The sequence below is a fragment of the Marmota flaviventris genome, chromosome 3 (assembly GCF_047511675.1).
Source record: "Marmota flaviventris isolate mMarFla1 chromosome 3, mMarFla1.hap1, whole genome shotgun sequence".
Taxonomy (NCBI): Eukaryota; Metazoa; Chordata; class Mammalia; order Rodentia; family Sciuridae; genus Marmota; species Marmota flaviventris.
Genome location: NC_092500.1, coordinates 17028577 through 17056020, shown reverse-complemented (window position 1 = coordinate 17056020; position 27444 = coordinate 17028577). Strand labels below are relative to the sequence as shown.

Here is a 27444-nt window from a genome sequence, read left to right as displayed (position 1 = left end):
TGAATCATGTCATTGGCTAATGGGGATAGTTTGAGCTCTTTCTATTCATATTCCTTAAATTTCTTTCTGTTTCATTGCTCTGGCTAGGGTTTCAAGGACTATATGGAATAGAAGAGGTGAGAGAAGGCATCCCTGACTTGTTCCAGTTTTTAGAGGGAATGCTTTTAATTTTTTTTCCATTTAGAATGATGTTGGCCTTGGGCATAGTTTTTTGTTTTTTTTTTTTTTAAAGAGAGAGAGAGAGAGAGAGAGAGAATTTTAATATTTATTTTTTAGTTTTCGACGGGCACAACATCTTTGTTTGTATGTGGTGCTGAGGATTGAACCCGGGCCGCACGCATGCCAGGCAAGCGTGCTATCACTTGAGCCACATCCCCAGCCCGGGCATAGATAGCTTTTACAATGTTGAGGTATGTTCCTACTATCCCTAGTTTCTCTCATGTTTTAAACATGAATGGCTGCTGAATTTTGTCAAATGCTTTTTCTGCATCTATTGGATTGATCATGTGGTTCTTGTCTTTAAGTCTATTAATGTGAAGGATTACATTTATTGATTTCTGTATGTTGAACCAATCTTGCATCCCTGGAATGAACCCCACTTAATCATGGTGCACTATATTTTTTATACATTTTTGTATGATATTTGTCAAAATTTTATTGAGAATTTTTGCATTCTTTCCTTGATGTGTCTTTGTCTGGTTTTGGTATCAGGGTCATACTAGATTCATAGGATGAGTTTGGAAGGGTTCCCTCCTTTTCTATTTCATGGGATAATTTGAGGAGTATTGGTGTAAGTTCCTCTTTGAAGTTGGGGTATAACTTGGCTGAGAATCTATCTCATCCTCTGCTTTTCTTTGTTGGTCGGCTTTTGATGGAATCTTCGATTTCACTGCTTGAAATTGATCTGTTTAAATTTTCTGTGTCCTGTTTCAATTTGGGTAGGCCATATGTCTCTAGAAATTTGCCGATGTCATAATGATTCTCTGTTGAAGTACAGATTTTCAAAGTAGTTTCTGATTATCATCTATATTTCATTAGTGTCTGCAGTGATATTTCCCTTTTCATCACAAATTCTAGTGATTTGAGTTTTCTCTTTTTCTTTGTTAGCAACTTGGCTGAGGGTTTATTGATTTTATTTATTTTTGCAAAGAACCAATTTTTTGTTTTGTCTATTTTTTGAATTTTTTGTTTCAATATCATTGATTTTAGCTGGTTTTTAATTATTTCCTGTCTTTTACTGCTTTTAGTGTTGATTTGTTGTTCTTTTCCTAGGGCTTTGAGATGTACTGTTAGGTCATTTATTTGGTGGCTTCAGTCTGTGGATATGTTTGCCTAAGAGGTGAGTCTCCTGGAGACAGCATATGGTGGGGTCTTGTTTTAAATCAAATCTGCCAGGCTACATCTTTTGATTGGTGAGTTTGGAGGCCATTGGCTTTCAATGCTATTATTGAGATATGATTCTTATTCCCTGTCATTTTTATTTATTTCTGGTGTTTAATTTGAATTAGTTTCACCTTTGATTGACTATTCTTCTAGTGTAGTTCCTCCCTTTGCTGGTTTTCACTTTTATTTTTCATCTCTTCTTCATGAAATATTTTATTATGTTTTCCACAGTAGACTTATATATAGTACTTTTCACACATGTGTCACAATTTTTTTTAACTCATCAAAGGATCTTTAAAATACAAAGTCACTGACTATATAGGAGCATACATAATACCAATCTTATCTTTGAGATTTTAATCCTATTTTCAAATGAAATATTTCAAACAGAAAATTACTACAATATATATTCTGGTTATTAAATTTCTAAAGATGGGGCCAACAGGTCAAAGAATACATTTTTGGGGGGTACTGGGGATTGAACTCGGGCACTCAACCACTGAGCCACATCCCTAGCCCTATTTTATATTGAACTTAGCAACTCAGCGAGACCCTGTCTCTTAGTGCCTCACTGTTGCTAAGGCTGGCTTTGAACTCACGATCCTCCTGCCTCAGCCTCCTGAGCCACTGGGATTACAAGTGTGCGCCACCATGCCCAGCTACATTTTTCTTTTAAAATAAAATTTCTTTGAAAATAAAAATTTTAAATTATTTTTGAATAATCATGGAAAGGGTTCAAAACCAAAGTGATCTAAAAAGTTGACACAGGCAAGACTTATCTCCATCCTTGTTCCCATAACCTTATTTCTCCTTGTTCTCTTTGGCTAACTATTGTTCTTAGTTTCTTATTTTCCCTTCCTGTGTTTCTTCTCATTCTTACAAAAAAGGGGAAAATATTTAATATTATGTTCCATGCATTGCATTTTTGCCTTATGATATTTATATCATGGCAATCTGAGTTTATAAAAATACTCTCCTTTTGGGGGCTGGGATTGTGGCTCAGTGGTAGAGCACTTGCCTAGCATGTGTGAGGCACTGGGTTCGATTCTCAGCACCATATATAAATAAATAAATAAAATAAGGGCCCATCAATGTCTAAAAAAATATTTTTAAAAAATTACTCTCCTTTTGTCTTCCTGGTTGCGTACTATTCTACTGTGTGGATGTACTACAGTTCATGCCACTAGGATCCCTGAGATGTTTTCTTATCTTTGGCTATTACAAATAGGGCTGTGATAAATTGTTTTTTGTTTGTTTGCTTGTTTGTTTTGGGTCCTAGAGATTAAACTCAGGGGCACTTAACCATTGAGTCACATCCCCAGCTCTTTTTTAAAGTTTTGTGACCGGGTCTCACTAAGCTGCTGAAACTGACCTCAAACTTGCAATCCTCCTGTCTCAGCCTCCCAAGTTGCCGGGATGACAGGTATGTGCCACCACGCCCACCCAAGCAGGAACCCTTTGCAGGATCCCTGTCCTCATCAACAGTTTAGCTTTAAACTGTTTTACAAAAATTTTGAGTCCATCGGAAGTGTAGTGACTCATTGATGAAGTTTTAATATAAAGGGCAGAAAAAAGGTACCTGAGGAATTATGCAGTAAATGCAAAGGAAGCTTCTTCCTAGTGTCCAGGTACCATCTTTTTGTTTTCTCTTTATTGCCACATGTGTCATTCCTGGCTAATTTCATCTCTTTCACTGCAACAAAAGGATGTGATCATTGTTACTGCTCACAGTGCCTTAGCACGTCAGTTTTTTGGTGTTGAAATGGTATTTTTCCTTGCTTCTGTACATTTCCCGAACACCATCATTTCATGCCGCTTCCGTCATCGCTCACGTGCCTACATCATCTTGCCCCCAGGGAATTCTGGCTTCCAGTAAGTCTCTCAAAGATGGTTACTGTGCTGGGTAAAGGCTGGTGGGATCCAGGGTATGCAGGAAAATACAAGCAGTAGTTTCTTCATCATATTACCTTTAACTTCTGGAATTGTCTAACGTAAATGCAGAACCACCTTCCAGCCCTGTCTTGACCTTGGCCTATGACGACTGCATTCCTGACTTGTGACCTCCCTCGACATGGGCCGCATCCCACCTTCCACATATGGTCACCAGTGGGGAGGATGGTGAGGGGCCACGGGTAGTGAGGGGATCACGGTCCATCAGTGAATGCCTGTTCCTGGTCTGATGTGACTTCAGCATGTCACCTGGAGGCAAGGACACCATCTGGAAAGGTGGGCTGTGGAGCAGTGGTCTTAAGTGCCTTCTGCAGAGAGAGGGATGTCACCCCAAGGGCGGCTGGCACGGGGCACGGAACCCGCAGAAGGCGCGGGGAGCCTTCCTGAGTGTCAGTGTTGGGGTGCTGCCACCCCTCACCCTCAGGCGCTCAGAGGCAGAGCCAGCTGGAATGCTGGGGGAGAGCGGAGGTTCAGGTCCAAGGGCCCACAGCTCTGAACTTGTCCGACATCACAGTCACCCAAAACCAGCATGGTAGCTTCATTCTGGCCAGTAAAAGCTATGAGCTCACAGAGTTGCCTTCTTGGAACGGGCTGGCCACAGAATCCCAGGGCAACCCCATAGCCGAGGGGATGAAGTGAGCCAAGGCCCTGTCGGGGAGAACAGCCCCGGCCGGTGGCAGGGTTTAGACAGTGATGGTACCGAGTCGAGAGCTTCTGGAACCAGGCGGGGGGTATCTGCCCAGGCCACTCAGCAGCCCCACAGCCCAAGGACCAGGGGAGAGTTAGAAGTAAATGTGAAGAATTCACTCTGAAGAAGGGGTAGGAGACCCTGTGTGTGTGTATACACATGTGTGCACACGCATGCGTGCAAAGGGCCAGAGAGGGGCTATTTCAGGTTCTGCAGGCTGCATTGTCCCTGGCAGACACTCCATTCTACCGTGGAGAGGGGAAGCAGCCCCAGGTCGTGTGTAAACATGGGCATGGTCACGTGCTAAGAAAACTATTTACAGAAACAGGCAACAAACTGAATTTGGCTCCTGCTTGCAGTCTGTGAAACTCTGCCGTCAATCACGCGGCAGAGAGACTGGGACAGAGGTTTTCCTTGCATGGTCCGAAGGTGGTGACACTGTGATTACAAGATTCAATGATCAGTGCTTTCGTTGTTTGTTGTCCATGGCCAGAGTCACTTCTCCAGAGCTTGTCATTCTGTCCTACCACTAGCCATTCTGTCCATCTCCCTTCGGCCTTGCCAAGCACATGTTTTATCCAGTTTTGGATTTCTGCCAATCTGATGGGCGAGTGGTAGCTCCGTATGACTTTACCCAGCATGCTTTAAGGGGACTGAACATCCATTTGTTTTCTTGTCTGTAAGTCCCCGGCCCCCAGCTGTTTCCCTGTTGGACTTTCCTTCCTGATTTATGAAGTCGTATTTGTTGGATACATTGACCTATAAAAGCCAGCCAGGTCAAGGTGTGGTGTGAAGGTCTGGGAGACTGAGTAGCCAGGCCAGTGGCGCTGTCCAGCAGGCAACTGGAAATATAGACATGGAACCCAACCGAGAGTCTGGGACTGGAGAAATAAACTTGGAAATAATCCGTAGAGATACTTATAACAATGAGATGGAGAGATCGCCTAGGAAAAGAATAATAGAGGAGAGGTGGTAAAAAGGGAGCCCGGGAGCTTCCCAGCATTTAGAAGTTGAGGACAAGAAGACCACCAGACAGACGAATGGACAAGGAGCTTCAGGTAAAGCAGGGAAGAAAGCAAAGGGCACAGAGAAAATGCTTCAGGGAGAGAGGAGACTGTCCAATGCTTTTAGAGACTGAGGGAGAGGAGACATTTTGTTGGGGACTCGTCACTGGGCTTGACGACATGGAGACTGTTGGTGACCTTGTCAGGCATAGTTGCAGTGCAATGGCAGGAACACATGCCTCATCTCCCAGAAAGGACTCCCAGTGGCTTCTGAGCTGAGGGTGAGTCAACGTCTGAGGTCACAAATGGGAAGATCTTCCAGAGCAGCCGTGTGCCTTCCTTGCGCCATATATAGCTGGTCAGCCATGGGCAAAGCCAAGACAGAAAGACACTCAGCCAGAGCTGTTGTCCTGCCGCACAAGCACCAAGGGGTCAGTTGAGGACCCAGGGCTGACAGGCCAAGGAGGAGAGAGGACATGAGGAGAGTCCCTCCACAGCCCGTAAAGGCAAGGCCATGCCCCGGAGGTGGAGGTGTGGCCAAAGCTGCCTTTGTTAGCTGCGTAGGAACTTGTGCAAGAAACTGCCCAGCCTCTTCTGAAGGATTTCCACCCAAGCTTGGTGTTCTGTAGCTCATCAAAAGCAAGCACAAGGAGCCTGGGCAAACGTTTCGTAAATTTTATTCTTGGGTTTACAACAGTTCAAGATGACAGAAGCCCATTACCGACGGGTAGGCCACACCACACAGAGAGCATAAGGCAAGAGAGCCCTGTGACCAGACCCACTGAACCACTCCGTTGGCGACCTCATGGAGAGTCTGTGCTGTGGGAGTTTTTTTTTTTTTTTTTTTAATGTCTCCCAGAAGATACATTACCACACGTTTTTATTTAACTAGGTTCTGAGAAACTTGACTTTTGAAAGAAATGGTTGGTGGGCAAGAATAGAAAAAATGACTTAAAAATGTTTAAATAAAGTGCCCAATAAATCAGTGAAAGAAGAATTTTGGAAAACAGGAGTTTTTATATGGTATAAAAATAAATACTGTTAATTTACATTACATAAGGCTGAAAATAAATTATTTTATGGATAAATTTTAAAAATCATCTTACTGGTTACATACTATATGAAGGCTTTCAAAAGACTGGTAGTAATTTTTAAAGGAATTTGTATCCTTTTACAGTCTGTTAATCTGTGACTGATCTTCCCATTTTCGTGCCCTCCCCATTACATGCCTTTTAGACATTTTGCTGGTCTAACCAAGGTTGCATTGCAAAAGCAAACGGACACAAGTTCAGTTCAGTCCTCCTAATTACCACCCCTGGCAAACAGCAAGCTCTGGGGAGGGTGGTGGCAATTTGATATTCTATGAAATAAGTCATTGCTCTTCATTCTGAAGCTCCTGTTATAAATGTTTTCGTGGTTTGAGTTCTTTGATCTTGGGAATATGGGGGATAGAGCTGGCCGTGCTCACCCTCAGACGCATCGCACCGCGGCCTCCGTCTGATGTGAACGATGTGCACTACTCCATTGGACTTTTGCAAACCTCGTTTCTCCAATTGGCTTCTTTGTAGTTAATCAGGTGGGTTCTCCTGGGGCGCACAGGGCTATGGATGTGTCCCAGAAAGGGCACTGACCTGGAATTCAGGGAGGTGACAGCTGGTCACTTAGCAGTGTCTGACCTAGGTCACAGGTCTGGTTGTGAGGACTGGGCGGCCCATCTTTAAAAGTGCTTTGGAATACAGAATGCACCAGATAAAGTTGTTAGCTCAACCTTAAAAACTGTGGCCTGCTCTCCAATTTTTTTCCCTAGGTTAAAAAAAAAAATCAATAGAAATAATTGAGAAATGTAATTGTATATGAATCATAGAGCCCAAATGTAAATAATTTACAAATGCTTTACAATAAAATCAAAGATATTATCCATGGATTTAAAAAAATTAATCCATGGATTTTTTTAAAATAAAAATCTTTGCAGCTAAATATTCATCAACTTAAATTTAATCATTCTTTCTTTTATAAGAATGTTCTCTATATGATATCATAACTCTCCAAGGGAGAAATTCCATAATTAGTTCAGTTCTCTGCCTTAAAACCTTCATTATAAGACAGAAGAATGGAATAATTAAAGTTTAAAAATAAGCAAAAATATATACCTCTAAACCACAGCCCCCTTATTTTAAAGAGCTTAACAAGAATACTTCCCCAATATATTTTTAAACAACCTACTATTTATATAATAATGCTAACTCACAACTTAAGCCACGATGATCATCAAAGTTATGTGCCTTTTTATTCCCTCAACAGTTTAATAATTTAATTATTAAATAATGGTCTTGAGAGATTGCACTGCAGTTAAAGCCCAAACTGTATGTGAAATAAAAATGCTCATCTACGGAATAACTAAGGTGCTGGCTAAGTGGTTAGACCATAGCTGAGAGTTTTAGAAAAATACTGGAATAATACAGCAGTGTCCCTAAGGTCCCTGTGGAAATAAGCCCATGCTGACAGGTGCATGGGGGCTCGAGTGCTTGGTGAGTAACCCAACTTCCCCTTGAGCCTCTTGAAAAGGGCAAAGGAACCCCTTGCCAATCTTGGATCTATATCAGGATTATATTAAATAATATCTCTCGTTTTGAAATAAGAAGAAACCACTAATTACAATGTAGGTAACAAATACTGAATTCAGCAGCAAAGTGTTGGGATCAAACGGCAGGAGCCTCAATAAACTGTGCTGAAGGACACCTCTATACCCATGGCTCAAGAGCACTGGGATCTTGACGGTCGACTACTGGCACTGGAGTTCATCAAAAGCTTCTCTCATTTCTCTCTCTCTCACACAACTGCTCATGCCATCTTGTGTCTACAGATGCAGCTCAAGTTATCTTCCATTTTTCACTGTTTTCTGAGAAAGATCAACAAATCAGTGATCAAAAATGGCCAACTGCTCTCATGAAAGACCTCTCAAGAGCATTCCTTGTTTAAAGGGGAGCCTGCCGAGAGCTTGCAGAGTTGAAATTAAATTAGTGTTGGCACAGGGTCATTTCAGATGCAGGTAAAAGCAAATTTATCTTATGCTCAGCAGAACATATTTAGGTCAGTTTAGGAGCAGGTAATTGGTAAATTTATCCTCAGCTAGCACAGAGGCGGGCGTAATTCAGATGATTAAAAGCCTGGTGGGTGCCCTTCGATTCACGGTATGCTTTGAAGTACAGCACATCTGCCAGACAGAGGCAGAGCTAGGGCTATTTCCTCTGACTTTGCCTTAAAACTTAAACAGTAATAAAAGTACCTTTCTGCTATGTCTGTGGTTTCAAAATTATTCATTGTAAACATTCTATAATATATATATATACACACACATATATATATTCTTTCCTATTTAATTAATTTCAGAGCTTGAGTTTGTATCTAGGTCTATGTCAAATTATTTATTCTACAAAAAGCAGCACAAATACTGTTCATTCTGGTTTCAGGACAAATTCCTTAAAAAAAAGTTAAGGCCATTTAATTGAATCAGGGCCAACTGAAGATTACCCTGGCAGAAGTCAAACTAGTGGCGTAAGAGTTTTGGAAAAGAGCCAGAAGTGGTCATCTTGGGTGCTCCTCCTGGGTGACTTGAGAGCAGCAGGTAGGATTTATTAGTCTCCGACATCGCCATCTCGGTCCCCGATGAGCCACAGGAAATGGAAACTCAGGGCTAACAGAGCTGTGCCCAGCAGGTCGCCCAACGCCGTCAGGTAGGGGATGGAGAAGCTGTCTGGGTCCTTTCCCTTCCTCCAGAAGCGGTGCACCATCCAGTCGGCGATCCACAGCAAGGTGAACACCTGGGGGAGACGCAGAGGTGACTCCCCCGCCCGGACACCCCACCCCAACAGGCTCGGAGCCCAGGCCGCTGGCCTTGAGAGGAACATTAGGTGTCCTGAAAGGAAGAGATAATTAACCAACAGGATATTTTTCTTTCAGAAGGAAGAACAGCATGTGTGTCGGCGGTTCTTCACATTTTCTTAAACTTTCACGTGTCCTCTCATTTCAGCCAACCTTCTGTCACCCCAATGGTCACAGTTTTAATAGCATCAGACAATCTCTAAACCACTCTTAGGTTTCAATTTTTTTTCTCTAGAAGAAGGACTAAGACATGAAGAGAATAAAAGTTAAAATAAGAAATTATCCCAGGCATACCAAAGGAGATGAAGATGGAAAGCTGACCATTTATGAATGATCAGAGGTCACTTGTGGCTTGAGAAGGACAACTGCAGCGCCAGGGTAAGAACCGTGACCAGGAGGTGAGAGCTCGGAGTGACACACATGGCGATGAGTATTCTACAGGGCCATGCAGACACCAAGGTGATACGTGTGAGTATCTTTTAGAATATCAAACCTACGGAACGCTTTGGGGGGCACTGAATTTGGGGACATCAGTGTTTTTTCTTTGATCCATTCAGAGAAGGAGGATTCTCTATCTTCAAAACCCTGAGGCAGTAAAAGGAACCCAGGATGGGGATGGTTGTGGACATGCTGGCCAGGGCAGCCCAGGGCGCTTTCCCTGCTGCACTCCTTCCTCCAGCACTTACTACCGGGCCACAGGCAAGCTTCTTCACCTTCCTGTTTCTCCAAATGCACATTAGGAATGACAATGGCACAGAAGTCATGAAAATGTTGTAAAGATTAAATAGTAGACTAAATAATTTGGTGCCTGAGACAATAAATTTTGAGTAAATTAACAGTATCCATATCATTACTACTTTTGTCCCTGCAGCCTTGAGAACACCTGGTGTGTCAGCAGGAAGGCCACCCTAGGTCATGCCGACAGCTGGTACCTTTCACTATTTTGGCAAATAGGTGGCCATGGAGTGAGGCATCTGCCTTAGGTCCCAAATGCCGAGTGCTGTAAGTTCAGCTCTGACACCTTTACCACAGAGTAGCCTACCCGGGGGAGACAGGTGCCAGCTCCAAATGAGTGGACTTCAGATGCCCTGCACATCTGTCAGAGGCTGTGCTTTAACCCCACTGTCTTTTGCATGAGGCTGAGCTTCACTAGTGTTTCCACGGCAAAGGCTGCTTTGAAGTCATGAAAAGTTTCATCAAGCCACTCTGGGAGTTAAAGGGCATGGCATATTAAAAAGAATCCTGAACTTGGACATTATCAGATTTGGATCTGATTCTCAGTTTTTTCTTTGGGTAATTTCTTACCACTCTCAAATTTCTCATTTGAAGAAAACAAACACAATAGGACCTAATATCTGTTCAATTGACTTTGGAACCATCAACAAGAGCCTTGGTTTGGGGGATGCAGGGTAAGGGGAAACGGCAGAGTAATGTCACATCCAAGAGTGCAAGAGAATACAGACAGACAATATAAAGAGAGGAGGAAAATTCACCATCAAATTAACACAAATCATAAAAAAAAAAACCCAATCAGAAGTCTTGGACCTAACAACTTCAATGAAATGAAATATACATGAGAACTCCCCTAATGGATTAGAACAGGCAGAAGAAAGAATTTCTGAACTTGAGATGGGTCTTATGAATTAACCCAGTCACAACAAAAAGAAATGAAGAATGAAGAAAGCCTGCAAAACTTACAGAACACAATTAAGCAAACAAATATCCCACAAGGTAAAGAAAAGGGGAAAGCTATGGAAAAACTATTTCATGAAATAGCCAAAAATTTTCCAAATCTTCAAAGAGATACAGACATCTAGATTCAAGCAGATCAAAGGACCCCATCTAGATTCAACTAAAATAGACCTTCACCAAAATGCACATTATAGTAAAAATGTCAGAGCACAAGAAAAGATCAAGAGAAAAACATCAAATTATGTGTATGGGAAGATCCAGTAGACTTAAAGCAGATTTCTCAGCAGAATCTTACAGGCCAGAATACAGTGGGATAAAACATTTAAAATACTGGGGGGGGGGGGTAGCTGCTAACCAAGAATACTATTCCCAGAAAAACTATTCTTCAAAACTGAAGAAGAAATAGAGCAGAAACTGAAGGATTTAATCACCACCAGACCCAACCTACAAGAAATACTTAAGGACGTCCTACATTAGAAATGAAAGAATAACTGCCATCGTGAACACATGAATGCATAAAATTCTGTAGAAGACATAAGAGAACCAAACTTTTGCATTATAGAAAACTATCAGATCACATAAATAAAGATAGAAGAGGTAGAGAAGAACAAAAACTCTACAGAGCAAGCAGAATATAATTAACAAACTGACAGGAAGAAGTTTATACTTTCATTTGTATAAACTTTCAAGTTTATACAAATGAAAGTCTGAATGTAAATGAATTAAATTCACCAATCAAAAGACATAAACTGGCAAATGGAATTTAAAAAGGCGGGGGGGCAAATGTATGCTTTCTACAAAAAAACTCACTTCACTGTTCAAGACAGAGACTACAAATGAAGGATTGTCAAAAGATGATATATGTAAACAGAAACCAAAAACTAGCAGGAGTAGCTATACTCAGATAAGGCAAACCTTAAATCAAAACCTGTAAAGCATTGGGTGTGGAGGCACATGCCTGTAATCCCAGTGGCTTAGAAGGCTAAGGCAGAAGGATCACAAGTTTGAGGCCAGCCTCAACAATTTAGGCCTTATGCAACTTACTGGGGATGTAGCTCAGGGGGCGAGCACCCCTAAGTTCAATCCCAGGTACCAAACAATCCTATAAAGACAGACAACTATATTGTTAAATAATCAATTCAGCAAGATTTAACAACTTTAAATATACATGCACCTAACACAGGATGACCCAACTACATAAAACAAATATTAGTAGATCTAAAGTAAGAGATAGATTCTAATACAAAAACAATGGGGGACTTTAACACAGTGGTTTCCTCAATGGACATATCATGCAGGTATAAAATCAACAAAGAAACATCAACTTGAACCTTACTACAGAGCAAATGGACCTAACAGACGTTGACAGAGCACTTTGTCTAACAGCAGCAGAATACCTGTTCTTCTCATCAGCACATAGAACATTCTCCAGGACAGGTCCTATGCTAGGCCTCAGTCAAGTCTCAAAAAATTCAAAAAGGACAAATCACATCATGTGTCTTCTCAGACTATACTTGAATAAAACTACAAATCAAGAAGAATGGAAAGTAACCAAATACACAGAAATTGAATAACATGTTCTTAAATGACCAAGGGAAACTGAGGAAAAGGGGAATTTAAAAGTATCTAGAAACTAATGAAAATAACACAACATATTAAAAATCTGTGGGATAAGGAAAAGCAGTACTGACAGGGAAGTTTACAGCAATAAATTAAAAACAAAGAGCTCAAACAACCTAATAATGCACCTCAAAGAGTTGGGAAAAAGAACAAATAAAACCCCCAATTAATAGAAGGAAAGAAATAATGAAAATCAGAGCATAAATAAGCCAAAATAAAAAAAAATACAAAAAAAAAAAGATCAAAACAAAGAATTGGGTTTTTTTGAAATGATAAAAGCTAGATTAACTAAAAAAATTCCAGATAAACAAAATTAGAGATGAAAGAGGTGATATTGTAACTGATAACCACAGAAAAAGATCAAAAGAAACTATTATGAATATTATATGCTACAAATTGGAAAACCTAAAATGGAGAAATTTTTGAACAACATGCAACTTATCAAAACTGAGTCAAGAAGAAATTGAAAAATCTAAGCGGACCAATAAAGATTTAGAATGAAGCAGTAATTAAAAATCTCTCATCTAAAAAGTCTAGGACCTGCTGGCTTTACTACCGAATTCTATAAAATTTTTAAACAAGAACTAATTAAAATAGTCTTAAAACTATTCTAAAAATCTAAATTGAAGGGAATTCTGCCAAATTCTTTTTATAAGGACAGCATTATCATGATGCCAAAACTGAAAAAAAGATAAAGCAAAAAAAGAAAAATACAGACTTATATCCCTGATGAAAAAAATTCTCAAAATACCAGTAAACAGAATTCAACAGCACATCCAAAAGATCATGTGGTATGATCAGGTGGAATTCATCCCTAGAATGCAAGGATGGTTTTATATACACAAATCAATAAATGTGATACAGCACAGCAACAGAATGAAGGACAAAACCACATGGTCTTTTTCAATACACAGAGAATACTTCATTTATACTTCATGATAAATATGCTCAACGAAATTGGGTATAGAAGGAAAATACCCCAAACACTATTTGAAAGACCTTTAGCCTGTATCATACACAATGAGGAAAAGTGTTTCCTCTAAGATTAGAAATGAGACAGATATCCATTTTTCCTATTCTTACAGTGTTGGAAGTCAGCAAGAGCAATGAGGCAAGAGAAAGAAAGAAAGGGCATCCAATTTGGAAAGGAGGAAGTTTAAGTATCCATGTTTGCAGATGACACGATTCGATACACAGGAAAACCCAAACATTCCATCAATAAAATTGTTAAAATTTATAAATGAATTCAGTAGTTGCTAGACACAAAATCAACATACAAAAAGCAATACCATTCAGCACATCAATAATGAACCTGATTGCCAGGTGCAGAGGCACACACCTGTAATCCCAGCAACTTGGGAGGCTGAGGCAGGAGGATCTTAACTTCAAGCCCATCACTGGCAATTAAGTGAGACCCTGTCTCAAAATATAAAAATAAAGGGCTGGCAATTTGTCACTCAGTGGTAGAGCACCCCTGGCTTTAATCCCCAGTACCATAAAAATAAGTAAATATATAAACATGGTGTTACAAAAACTGAACTTTCTGAAAAATAAATTAAGACAGCAATCCCATTCACAATAACTACAAAAATATTTAGCAATAAACTTAGCCAAAGAAATAAAAGATCTCTAAAATGAAAATTATAAAACAATGAAGCAAATTATAGAGGATACAAAAAATAGAAATATATCCCATGCTCACAGATCCAAAGAATCAATACTGGTAAAAGGACCACACTATCCAAAGAAATAAATAGATCAAATGCAATTCCCATCAAAGAATCGATGACTCTCTTCACAGAAACAGAAAAAAAAAATTCTAAAATTCATATGGAACCACAAAAGATCCAGAATAGTCAAAGTTATCTTGAGCAAAACAAAAAGCAAAAAATACCAATGCTGGAGATGTCACAATAACTGACTTCAAAGTCACAGCAAAGCTACAGCAACTAAAACAACATGAGACTGACATAAAAACAGACACTCAGAGCAATGGAACAGAACAGAAGACAGATATTGATCCACATTCCCACAGCCAACTAGCTTTGGATGAAGCTGCCAAGAAGACACAGTGGAGCAAACCCAGTCTCTTCAATAAACGGTGCTGATGCAACTGGATATGTGTCTGCAGAAGCATGAAACCAGACCCCTGCTCACCACACACAAAAGTCAACTCAAAATGGGTCAAAGACCTAAGTGCTAAATATGAAACTATGAAATTAGCCCAAGAAAACATATGGGAAACACTTCAAGACATTAGGCAATAATTGCTTAGCTAGGACCCCAAAGGCACAGGCAACAAAAGTAAAAATAGAAAAATGGATATCTCAGCTAAGTTTCAGCACAGCAAAAGAAATAATCAATAAGATTAACAGGCAATCCACAGAATGAGAGAAAATATTTGCCAACTAATCATCTGGCAAGGGATTGATATCCAGAATGTATAAAGAATTCAAAAAGCCGAACACACACACACACACACACACACACACAAAAGTCCAGTTTTTAAAAAAATTTTTTAAAAGTCCAACTTTTAAAATGGGTTGAGAACAGACACTTCTCAAAAGAGGACATACAAATAGACAAAAGGCCAATATATTGTATGAAAAAAAACCGTTCAGTTTCACTAGTTACCAGAGAAATGCAAATCAAAACCACAATGAGAGATCATCTCATCCCAGTCTGGATGACTCTCAAAAGAAAACCCCAAATGCTGGCAGAGATGCAGGATAAAAGGGAACTCTTGCATACTGTAAGTGGGAGGGTCCATTAGTATAGCCATTATGGAAATCAGCATGGAGATTTCTCAAAAGACTAAAAATAAGACTACCAGATGATCCAGCTTTCCCACTACTGGGAATATATCCTAAGGAGAGGAAATCATTACACCAAAAAGACAGTTTGTTAAGGTTGGATTTGAGGTTAGGATATGCGTTAATGCAGGTGAAATGATTATGAGAGCTGGGACCCAAACAGTGGGTCTCCATTTAATCTGTGGGCTAAATCCAATCTGCTGCTATTTCTGTAAATAATGTCTTATTGGAACTCACCCCAATGTTTACCTATTACCTACTTAGCCTACTTCTAAGTCTTTACATTTTGTGAAATAGGTATTTTCATTATTCCTAATGTTTACTGGATAAACTGAGCCAGAGAGGGGAAGAAGCTCTGGGTTGTCAGAGAACACACGATCCACAGAGCCTGAAACACTGACCATCTGCACTTTAAACAGAAAAGGTGTCACCTCTTTTCTTTTATCGTGTTTTAGACAGCTTTGTCACCACTATGACCAGAAGACCTAACAATTTTAGAGGAGGAAAAGCTTATTTAGAGCTCACGCACGGTTCCTGAGGTCTCAGTGCCTAGATGGCCAACGCCATTGCCAAAGTGAGGAAGAACAGGACAGAGGGTGGAGGAGGAAAGCAGCTCACAACCTGGCACACATTAGCTTTGGGGGGGGGGGGGACACCTCATACCTAACCAGAACATACAGAAAAAAAGAAAATGGCTTCCTTACCCCACATCTCAAAATCAATTCAGGTAAAAACCCAAGCTTAACCTTTATAAGAAAATATAAGATGACTTTGATTTAGGGAATAATTTTATAAAATACATAATATGTTAAAAGAATAGTTTATTTAATTAAAGATTTCTGTGGTTTAATAAATAAAAATCATGCCCCAGGCTTTAAAGAATGTTCTGTCTTACATTTAGCTGACAAAGAATTGGTGTTCAGAACACTTAGAGAAAATGCAGAGAACTCCTACAGTTCATTAGGAAAATAATCCAACAGGAGAGAAAAGAGAATTAAAGTGGCAATAAACACATGAATTGATGCTGAAGCTCACTGTTAATAAGGGGACACAAATTAAAGCCACATTAAGTTCCATTCCATGTCTATCTGATGAACAAAAATCAAATTTTAAAGCACATTAACAGCAAGCCTTGTTTTTTAAATGGCCAGTAATGGGACCACACAGTGTTCACAGAGGTTCTCGGGCATGAGCTGACCTAATTCCCAGAATGTCTGTGTAATACTCCACGGATTATTATCCTTCCTTGACATATGGCAGAGCTAGAGTTAAGAAAGCTGCCCAGGCTCACAGGAGCCAGGCTAGGCTAACACAGTCTGCAATGCTGAAGTCCAAGTTCTTGACCGCCAGTCCAGCAGCTGTTTGGTAAAAAGAGACTCTATGTTAATCACGGGGGTCTAAGCTGACACCTCTCTGGAGAGCAACTTGGCAATATCTAGTTAATTTGAGGATATGTGTCTCCTTAACTCAGTACTTCTACATACAACAACGATTTTACGTTTCTTGCACTGCTGGCTGGGGTGAAAGGATATAACTCTTCATGGCTACAAGTCTACCCAGGTCCCTAGTGGCTCCCCCAAGGATGGAGAGGACCAGTGTCTTGGTGTACTTGTGGAAACTCTGTGGAGGATTCTTCTTTTTTAATATTTTACTTTTTAGTTGTAGATGGACACAGTATCTTTATTTTATTTTTATATGGTGCTAAGAATCAAACCCAGGGCTCGCAAGTGCTAGGCGAGCGATCTACCACTGAGCCACAACCCCAGCCCGTCTGTGGAGGATTCCTACAGAAGCAACTGCGAGATGTGCAAAAACTACCACTGCACCCCCACTGTAAACAAGGAACTGGAAATAACCTAAGATGGCTATTGTCCGACAGTGGCCGGATGAACTCCGAGGTCATCTAACAGAACTCTACCTAGACACTGAAATGGAAAAAAGCATGAGGTTGAATGAAAAAGCAAAAGACTAGGGAGTCAAGTTTACGAAAATACAACATGTTACGTCTGTTGGTAAAGATGGCGCCCGGAGTGCTTCTCTTCCCGGAGCTCAGGTCCCTGACGCACTGAACGGCGCGCGAACCCTCACCTCCAATCCCTGTGAATGGCGCGAACTTTGAATGGCGCACCACCAATCCCTGAAGTGGCGCGAACTCTCGGCCAATGAAGAAGTAACAGCCCACTGGCCCTGATCCTCCTCATCCTGCGTTAAGCCCATAAATAGCAACACCCTGTTCGTATTTGTTCTCTTACTCTCTCTTACTCCCTCTCCTCCCCTCTCTCCTCTCTCCCCCTCTCCCCCCTCTCCTCTCTCTACCCCCCTCCTCTCTCTCCCCCCTCCTCTCTCTCTTCCCCCCTCTCCTCTCTCTACCCCCCTCCTCTCTCTCTTTCTCTTCCCCCTCTCCTCTCTCTCCCCCCCCCCCTCTCTCTCTCCCCCCCTCTCTCTTCTGCGACTGGCTGCTACGGTCCTGCTAATAATAATCTCTGACAGGTAAACGGTTGTTTTGCCTTGTTGAGTTTATGGAGCTTTTCCATCGTCCTTTACATTACCTATAGACACATACCTCTGTAGAACAGTGATAAAAATGTGTGTAGCATGACAGATGCCAATTTAGAGCCAGAGGGAATGAAATAGACCAGGAAGGGATACGTGTGAAGCACCTGCCATATATCTGATGTATTTTATTTATCATTTTGAAATCTTTGCTCCAAATAATCTATTAAAGGTTGTGAAAGCTGAGTGGTATACATGGCTCTCTTATTTCCTACGATTTCCTGCATGTGTGTATTTCATATCATTTGTAAGCAGCTGGGGCAGAGGTAAATCACTGATCAGGGCTTCAAGACTATAACACAGAACCTACTGGGTGGATGCCTGAGAAAGGATTGGCATGTCCTGCAGAGTCCAGGAAGGTTTGGACTTGGAAGTACCAGGTGGCGAGGCTAACACACAGATTATTTAGGTGTCTGGGTGTGGAGTGAGCAAATGCCCACATTCTCTTACCGTTTCTGCAATTCCCCTGCCCAGGTGGGAAGTTCACACCAATGTACTTTGGAGAAACTGAATGAGAAAGGCTAAGCACTCAAGGGTGCTGGGAACTCTGGGACAGTGGTTGAGAATGAGATTAACTGGAAGTCTGAATAGTTAACTGTGCGATTCCTCCAGATCCTTAACTGGTTCTGAGAACAGAGCAGACAGGTGTGTAGCCCCCCAGAGAGGAGATTAGATGTTCACATTTGGAGGGCTGCAAATGGTCACTTCCCACATCCTCAGTGGTAAAGCTCCCAGGTACACCCCCACTTCAAGTTACTCTACTTCTACTTCCTATTTTCTCTATCTCATGGAGACGATGATGTGAACATTAAATAACAGAGCAGTTGGAACCCTGCTTGGCACAGAGGAAGAACTTCCTAAAGATTGGCTGTGACTTTTAAGAAACACGCCATACATGCAGAAATAAGAATCTGACATTTTCAACAGTAGTACTGGACACACAGGAGCAATGCCCTCAGCATCCTGAGAAAAGTCTTGCCAATTTACCGTTCTAGGCTGTCAACGGACCCATCATGTGTTGAGGGTGAGCTAAAGACATTTTAAAATGTGTGCATTCAGAAAAGGTCTCTCCTGTGTTCTCCTCCTTTGGAAATTTCTTGAAAATGTGTTGAAGCAAAAGGAGAGGGTGGACCAGGAAAGAGAAATGAGATCCAGGAGGCAGAAGAGCCAACGCGGGCATGCAGGGAGAGGAGGGTCCAGGAGGAGAGCTGGGCAGGGCGGGGCTGCTCCAGGGGGAGCCCTCCAGGATAAAGGCCAAGACACATCATCCGATATAACAGAACGTGGGGAGCAAAACACAAACTACAGGTATGGAATAGCTATAAGGGAGCACTTGGAAAAAAATTAAGGATATAGAAAACTATGCAAGGGTAAAAATATGGCTGTTATCTCCAGAAAAATACTTCAAAAGAGATTAAAACAAAGGCAATGCATTACTTGACTATGATAAATAATATCTGTAAGCCATGGTGATATAAACCTTACACATTTATTAAATAAAATTTGAGCATTGCCCCATGAGGAGGACGGAAGTTGGGGTGATATGGCCTGAGGTTAAGATGGCCAAGTTCTTATCTATCACTGCTAAAGTCAATAAGTAATGTCTCAAATTCATAAATAAAATTAGCAATCCAATAAAATACGTAGATAAATAACAGAAAAAAGCTCATCATTAATGTTTTACATATACATACACATTTATATGTATGAATACATATGTATTTATATAAATGGTCTTGAAAAAATGAAATAGAATAATTGAATATAATGGTCTACCAGAAAAAGTATCAGCATACATAGCACATATTATAGAGTATTTCATTAAACTTGTTTCAACTATGAATTGACATATTTATAAATGTGTGTATATTTTCAGTATAAATTATTTCTTATGTTGTGGTCAAAAACATTTTAAAATTAGCCAGGCGTGGCTGCTCACTCCTGCAATCCCAGGCACTCAGGAGGCTGAATCAAGAGGATCAAAAGTTGCAGCCTTGGCAACTTAGGGAAACCCTGTCTCCAAATTAAAAAAAAAGAAAGAAAATGAAAAGGGTGTGGATGTAGCTCAGAGGCAGAGCACTTGCCAAGCTCGCACAAGTCCCTGGGTTTAATCCCCAGCACTGCAAAAAAGACAAAGACAAAGAAAAGCCAAAAGCTTACACACACCCTCAGACATCAGGTCCAGGATCTGACATGAGACCCCGGCAGGGGAAAGCCAGGCCTTCTTTCTATCTGATCCTCCAGCTGTTAGTGAAGTATTAACACAATCAACCTGAAGCAAATATTTTTGTTGTTAAAGTCCCTCTAGCACTTGTCGACAGGTGACAAGAATCTCACAGCTTTAGTTTCCTAGTCTCTAAAAACTGGGGCTATCCTCGCCTGCCTCAGGGGCTGGCTGTGGCAGTGAAGTGGGGGGCGCACAAGCCTGGCTGCAGCGAGTCCTCATAAACACCAGAGCCACCGCCCGCACACTGACTACCACCTGCTTGGAACTGATGGCCTTCACCGAAAAGGTCCCAGGAATGGAGGTGTGATGCTGGTTTCTAAAACCAGCCACTCCGCGACATTTCACGCTGCTGAGCCTTCCTTCTTTAAAATGAATGAACTAATAATCTTCCTAGTTTGTTCTAGCTCACAAAGGTCCGAGGCTGCTGTCTCCATGGCCACAACCACTGCGCTCCTTACCTCTGTGTGCTCCCCTCCCACTCGGGTTCTCATTCTAGTCACTGCATATATTATACCACATGCTTTAGGTCAAGTTCCTTCCTACGAAATTTCTTTTTAAAGGTATCGTGTTGAGTTAAAGTCCTAGCAGGTGTATGTGTGTGTGTATATGTGTGTGGATGGGTGTGTGTGTGTGTTTTGTTGTTGTTGTTTTGCAAAAAAAGGATGTTTGTGTTTCCTTGGAAGTCTATATCAAATAAATTATTAAAATCAGATATTTCTTATTGCAACGTTTTAAGATTAAATAACATTTAGGGGATGTGTGCTTACATATGGAATATCAAACCAAGGGTATGCTGTGTTTTTACATCGTCTGTTCTCTATGAAATATGCATAACTTCTCTAGGTAAATAAGCCTGCTGAAAAGGCAACTTTGTAGCCCCGGCTAATTATGCAGGTTCTAGAGGTATTGCTTGGAATTTAATATATAAAGTACAAGATTCTATATTTGCTTTGGACGCTATTGATTTCTAGGCTAGCTCCTTCTTTGAGCTTAGATCAACATTCTCCTAGCATCCACCTAGTGCCACGGCTCCAACGATGGCCTGTGTGCAGTGTGAAGAAAGATGGTTTCTTTGGAGACGTGCGCTTAGCCATAGATACAAAGGTGAACCACAGAAGCAGCAAATGAGCACAGCTCTTCCTAACCCCTAACTTCACAAAGGCTGAATTCACAGCCCTAAAATACAGGCTTCCCGAATCCTGTTTCCAGGCTGAAAATGATCCTTGTTAAAAATCTAATATTTAAATGTCCGCTAAGAATAATTGAAGATTTTCAGCAAGAGTGCAGTCTCCTTCTGATGATCAGATAAAACCGTCTCTTCTCCGGCCTAGACTATTTCTGTGAGGTGGCAGTGGGGGAGGTGGGGACTGAATGGTGCTGCTGAGGACACAAAGAACATCTGGTTCCCTTTTTTTCCTGGGCACCATGGTGGGTATTATTATCTCTATTTTCAGAAGAGAAAGTGTGATGCAGAAAGGCTGGGTGACCTGCCACCTGCACAGTTCCTGAGGGTGGGGTCAACACAAGGTCTGTTTAACTGAAGCCCAGGCTGCTGCCTGCCTGTCACATTACCCCCGCTGGGCAGCCTGAGGGCAGCAGAAAAAGACAAGACCGTGTTCCCACCTGTAGATGAACAAGACAAAACAAAACCAGCCTAAAACACAAAGACAACAGAACAACCCCCGCAACTTTCATCTTTAGCAGCATTGTAAACAACCCACCACTGAAAACTACTTAAAATGCTCAATATAATTAAAAAACAAAATCTTTTTAAAGGCCTCGCTGAGCTGGCATGAAAGTCAGGAACACAGGGGCCTCGGAGGGAGGCAGGTGTGAGGCCCGCAGAGTGCAAGGGCAGGCCTGGGGCCTGCAGGCATCCACAGGGCCCAGAAGACCACGAGCTAGCCGCTCACCAGCACAAACCACACTAGGCCATTTGTGCCCTCTGCCTCTCCAGGGGCTCCAGGGATCTCCTGCTGGTCTTGGGAGCAGGAGAGGGCACAGTGGAGAGGAGACATGGGCAAGGCCTGGCCCAGGTGGGAGTCTATCAGATTTGCACATAAGCTGCAACCCCACACCTTCTGAATAAGGAACAAACCTGCCCCCAAGAAGAGACGAAAAGGAAATATGTCCAAGTGTGGGGCTCATGTTGAGGGAAATCTCCCCCAAGAAAGCGCCTAACCATGAGGTGGTGCTTACATGGATTTGAGGCCAGCATCAAACCATCTGTGTGGTTCAACCAACCTCAACCTGAGTATTTTAAGTAGTTCTCAGGCTGATAGTATTCTAAGGCCCTTGGAAAAAGCAAATAAAAATCCTTTCTGAAGCAATAGGACCTTCAACAGTTTAATACAGGAAATTAAACAAGACACTAATAGCAAGAATAACTGCAGAATCAGATCCAGAAAATATCACTGGAAATATAAACTATTTCAGACAGAATATAACTGTATCATATTTTTTTAAAAAATAAAAAAGCGATCATGAATATTAGAATGCAGCAAAGTAATATAATGAAATGAAAAGTTAGAAAAAGAAGCAACTAGAATGTCTAAAAATAAAAATTTTAACCACTGAGATTAAAAACATAATAGATATGAGATTAATAGCATATTAGGTACAGCTGAGGACAGAATTAATGAACTGAAAAGTCTAAAGGAATTAATAAAATTCCTTTATTTTCAGGATTAATTCCTTTACTTCTGAATTAATAAACTGAAAGGAATTAATAAAAATTCACACAAAGATACAGAGAGCTGGAAAATAGTTTAAAAAAATATGCCAGAGATGTGGAGGTTGGTACAAGTAATTCTCAACATGTCTACTTGGAGATCCAGGATGGAAAAAGAGAGGAGAGAGAAGTTGGCCATCTTGGTAGATGCTAACCCAGTTCTCTAAGGAATCAAGAGATCAACTAGATACAGTCTTACAAAAATAGATGCTCTCACACCAACAAGTAACAAACTTGATCTAATGGGGTGAGAGCATGAGAGAGAGAGAGAGAGAGAACCAACTGTGGTCAACATTTGGAAAACATGCCTTTCCCACAAATAAATAATATTTATTAAAGAAAAAAAAAACACTATCCACAGACTAGGCCATAAGAACATTCTCAATAAAATCTCAAAGGATTAATATTATAAAGGCCATATTCTATTATCGTGGTGCAGGTAGAAATCAATAACAGATACCAAAACAACAACAAAAATGTTTGGACATTTTAAAGTACACTTCTAAATAAATCATGAGTCAAAGAGAAATCATAATACAAACTAGAAAATAATTATAACTAATACCTCAATAACCAAATTCCACATATTAAAACTATAGAATAATAGTGGTATAGCCCTTAAAGTCATATGTTAAAAGAGAATATTGAAAATAAATGTGCTAAGACTCTATATCTAGAAGTTAGAAAAATCAGAAACCCCAAGTAGAATGAAAAAAATAAGGAGAGTAAGTACAGAGATTAATAAAGCAGGACACAAATACGACAATGAAGGAAAAGTCAAAGCTGGTCCTCTGAAAAGGTAAATGAGACGGGCAGATGTTGGCATCCAGGATAAAAGCAAAGGTAAAAATAGAGTGTGGGAAGTTAAGGGCTGGGATAGACAGAGGCTCCGGGCAGCCAGGCCCAGCCAGTCCACAGGGCCTCCTGTCTTGTGAGCAGAGAGCGTCTCAGGAACTCATCTCAGACTGCCTTCAGCAGGGCTGCAAGGAGAGCCCCGTTCCAGCATGCTGCACTCCAGCGAGACCTTGGAGGTGTGGTGGAGCGGATGCCTGGTTTGCCCCTGTAAGAGAGCAGTGCTCTGGAGACTGGCAGGTGCATGTGTTTGCAGGGCTGAGCAGACCCCATGTTCCTCAGCCAGTTACAAAGCTCGAGGTGTGGGGACAGCTGGGATGCTGTAGTAGAACTGTTAACGCTTCCTAACTTGCGAGTGTAACAGGCCTCCCGACTCTCTGGGCCTCGTGGAGTGCAGGGGACCAAGAGCCTGTGGTAGCTGCCTCCTCTCCACAGGGCTCTCCCCTCCCACCCCAAGGCCTCCCACCAGCCACCTCTAGGAGACTGGTATGAGCAGCAGTAAAACAAACCTAGAAAACACGTTACATATACATTATCCTGTGAGTACTGCTAGAGCCGAGAAGATAAGTGAACAAGTAAGGAGCAAGGTCATTGTCACATTTTACACTTTAAGCATTTATATACCTGGCATTTGTCCAAGGAATGCATACAGGCATTTAATGTAGGAAATTGCTGTTTCATTCTTAACTTTATTCAGTTCCAGTATGGAAGGACAAGGAGTCAGAATACAATAACAATCTTCTGCATTAACTAGCCATGCAAAACTTTCAATGAACAACATGTGTAGTTTTTCTAATTCTTTTCTTCCCCCCATGTTTGTTCTGAAACTTTTTATATCTGTTGGATAATTTTAAAAATCAAGGCTTCTAAATATATGAATATATTTTTGGAGGGGAGAGAATATGTGTTGGTTTCTTTTATAAAACTATAGGTCTTACTGATGCATTTAATAACTTTATTTTGAGGGGCTGGCATACAGCTCAGTGATAGAGCAGGTGCTTGGCATATGTGAGGCCCTGGGTTCAATCCCCAGCACCAAGCAGGGATTTTCCAAAGTTCGTGGCACACAGTGGCTAAGAGTTGCTGTCCAAAAGAAACTTATAATGTGTTCCAGGATACCTTTACAACAACAGTCATGATTTTTTTCTGATATCAAAAGGAAGTCAACTAAAAGTCTATTAATAAACAACAACCAAGAATAAAAAAATTAAAAAAAAATTAATTTTACAATAAAAAAAGTAAAAGTCTATTAATACAATAGAATACTATATAATAGCAAAATTGATGAATAACAGTTACACATGTGAATAAACCTCAAGTACAATGCCAATCAAAAGAAAGTCACTAAAGCAAAAACTCAGGATGGTGCCTTCATTTAGATATACAAATATCTGTAGACACAATGGCTACACAATCAGGACAGAGTTTCCTCTGGGAAAGAAAGGGAACACAGAGGGACTTAAAAAGCATAGGAACATCTTTGGCATAAGAAAGATTTTTTAAAGGAGACAAAAGGAAGGGAGAATACTCACCAGTAGCTTCAGAACCCTCCAGATCCAAAAAAAAAAAAAACAGACCTATGTGGATCTGGAGGGCTCTGAAGCCACTGGTTAGAGACACATGAAAAAAAGCAGAGAAGAGAGTCTGACGAACAAATGGAAGAAATGTGCTTAATTAAGCTAATTAACATCTAGGAAATGGCAGCCACAAGAAGTGACGAGTGTGAAAACCCAGATGTAACCAACATGCACTTCCAGGAGGCTAGGTCCCGTGTCACATTCAGATCTGGAGACCTCCAGACTACTGCTGTCGAAATGCCAGCTCGCTCAGAGCTCTGCAGCAGCAGAGAATAAAGGGATGCTGACTCGTGAGAATCGCAGGGGCAAAGACATCTACATCCTACTTAGCACAGCTATGCCTGAGCACACAAGTGAACTGAGACCTCTATAGAGAAGGGCATTTGCAAAGAGAAAGAAGGTAAATGATTTCTTTTTGAAACTAAAATCCAGAACATGTTAAGGCTCAAAGGAAAATAATGGTTGCTTAAGATCTAGAAATCAGTAGAAAAGGAGTGCATCTAGAAACAGACCTACATACATAGTCAATTGATTTCTGATAAAGATGCCAAGATAATTCAAGGGGGGAAAGCACAGTCTTCCCGATGAATGGTACTGCAACTGGATATCCACACTGAAAAACAGGAACCTCAATTTCATCTCATGCCCTCCATAAAAATTAACTCGAAATGATCTGACCCAAATAAAAGCCACAACTAGAAAATCTCTAAGAGAAAATCTTCATGCTCAGGAGCAGACAGATTTCTTAGGATAACAAAGGCACTAATCATTAAAAAAAAAACTGATAAACTGAACTTGATTAACATTAAAACTTCTTCTGTTCTTAAGATACACAGTTAATCTCAGTGGCTTGGGAGGCTGAGGCAGGAGTATCTCAAATTCAAAGCCAGCCTCAACAACATAGTGAAGCCCTAAGCAACTCAGTGAGAACCTGTCTAAATAAAATTTTAAAAAGGGCTGGAGATATTGCTCAATGGTTAAGCACCTCTGGGTTCAATCCCAGGTACCTACCAGACCCCTGCAAAGAAACAAAAACAAACAAACAAACAAAAACCAAACATGGTTAAGAAAATAAAAAGGCAATCGACAGGAAGAAAATATTTCCAATACATATGTCTGACAAAGAACTTGCATCTAGGATATATAAACTCACTAATAGGTCAAGCCCACCTTTTTAAAAAATGAGCTAAAGAAAAAATATATGAATGGCTAAAAAGATATTCAATACCACTAGACATCAGGTAAATGCAAATGATGATCACCACGATACCACTTTTACAACTACTAGATGGGCTAAAGGTAGAAAGACTGACAATACCAAGTGTTGGTGAGGACAAAGAACAACTTGAACTCTCATGTAGGGGTAATGAGGATGGCACAATCACTTGAAAAACAGATCAGCAGTTTCTTACAAAATTAAACATATATTTTCCTCGGGCTGGAGTTGTGGCTCAGTGGCAGAGCTCTTGCCTAGCATGTATGAGGCACTGGGTTCAATTCTCAGCACCACATATAAATAAATGAATAAAATAAAGGTCCACCAACAACTTAAAAATATTTAAAAAAAAAATATACTTTCCATAAAACCCAGAAATTCCACTCCTGGATATTTGCCCAAGAAAAATGAAAACATATATTTAAACAAAGACCTATACAAGAATGTTCATGGCAGTTTCATGCACAACAGCCCCAAACAAGAAACAAATGGATAAACCAACTGTGATATATTTGCACACTGGAATACCTTCAGCAATAAAAAGAAGCAAACTCCTAATAAGTGGAAGAGTAACAATAAGTTTCAAAAATATGTTGCATAGGGCTAGAGACATAGCTCAGTGGTAGAGCACTTGCCTAGCATATGTAAAGCCCTGAGTTTAATTCCCAGCACCACACAAATAAGACAAAAATATGTTGAATAAAAGCATACAACAAAGACTATATATGCATTTGTATGAAATTCTAGAAAAGGGAAATATAATTTATAGTGACAGATCCCTGGTTGTGGGGAGCTGGGGACTGCAGGGAACTGACGGTAAAGGAGCACAAGGGGACCTGTCAGAGGGGAAGGTTATGTGCAGACGCCAAGACTTCCGAGGCTCCACACTGTGTGTATTTTCTGTACCTCCATGGACATTCACTACACACCTAATGTTGATTTTTAAGTTGTCTTTACAGGTTGCAGATTTCATCCTTATATATTGAGTAGTGTTGTGCAGCAAGAGCTCACAGCCAGGGGTCACCAAGTGACAGCCTACAGGTCAAATCCGGCCTTGTATGGCCCGCAGCTAACAGTTCTACTTTTCACATTAAAAAAAAAATCAAAGAAAAATTTTTGTGACACATGAACATTTTATGAAATTCATTTTTCAGCATTCATAAAATCTGTCAGAACACAGCAATACTCATTTAGGTATTGTCTATGGCTAATCTGCACCATCGTGGCACGGCTGAATCAGTAGAACATCTGATCTG

General features: G+C 40.8%; 1 protein-coding gene across 3 annotated transcripts in view; it reads right to left on the bottom strand.

The window, feature by feature from the left end:
- Positions 1 to 27444, bottom strand: part of Slc41a2 (solute carrier family 41 member 2) — a 170132-nt gene that overhangs the window by 44874 nt on the left and 97814 nt on the right. The window contains exons 11-12 of one of the 3 annotated variants that reach the window (XR_011707042.1): positions 8557 to 8846; positions 5687 to 6828 (exon numbers count right to left, since the gene is read on the bottom strand). The exons of 1 other annotated variant lie outside the window; for it this stretch is intronic. Coding sequence is in view for 1 of the 2 variants with exons in the window: in XM_071609578.1 (XP_071465679.1) it covers positions 8661 to 8846 (186 nt within the window). In the remaining variant the exon portion in view is untranslated. Of the gene's footprint in view, positions 1 to 5686; positions 8847 to 27444 lie in introns of those variants that run through there. One more of the 3 variants, XM_071609578.1, reaches the window with a different exon arrangement.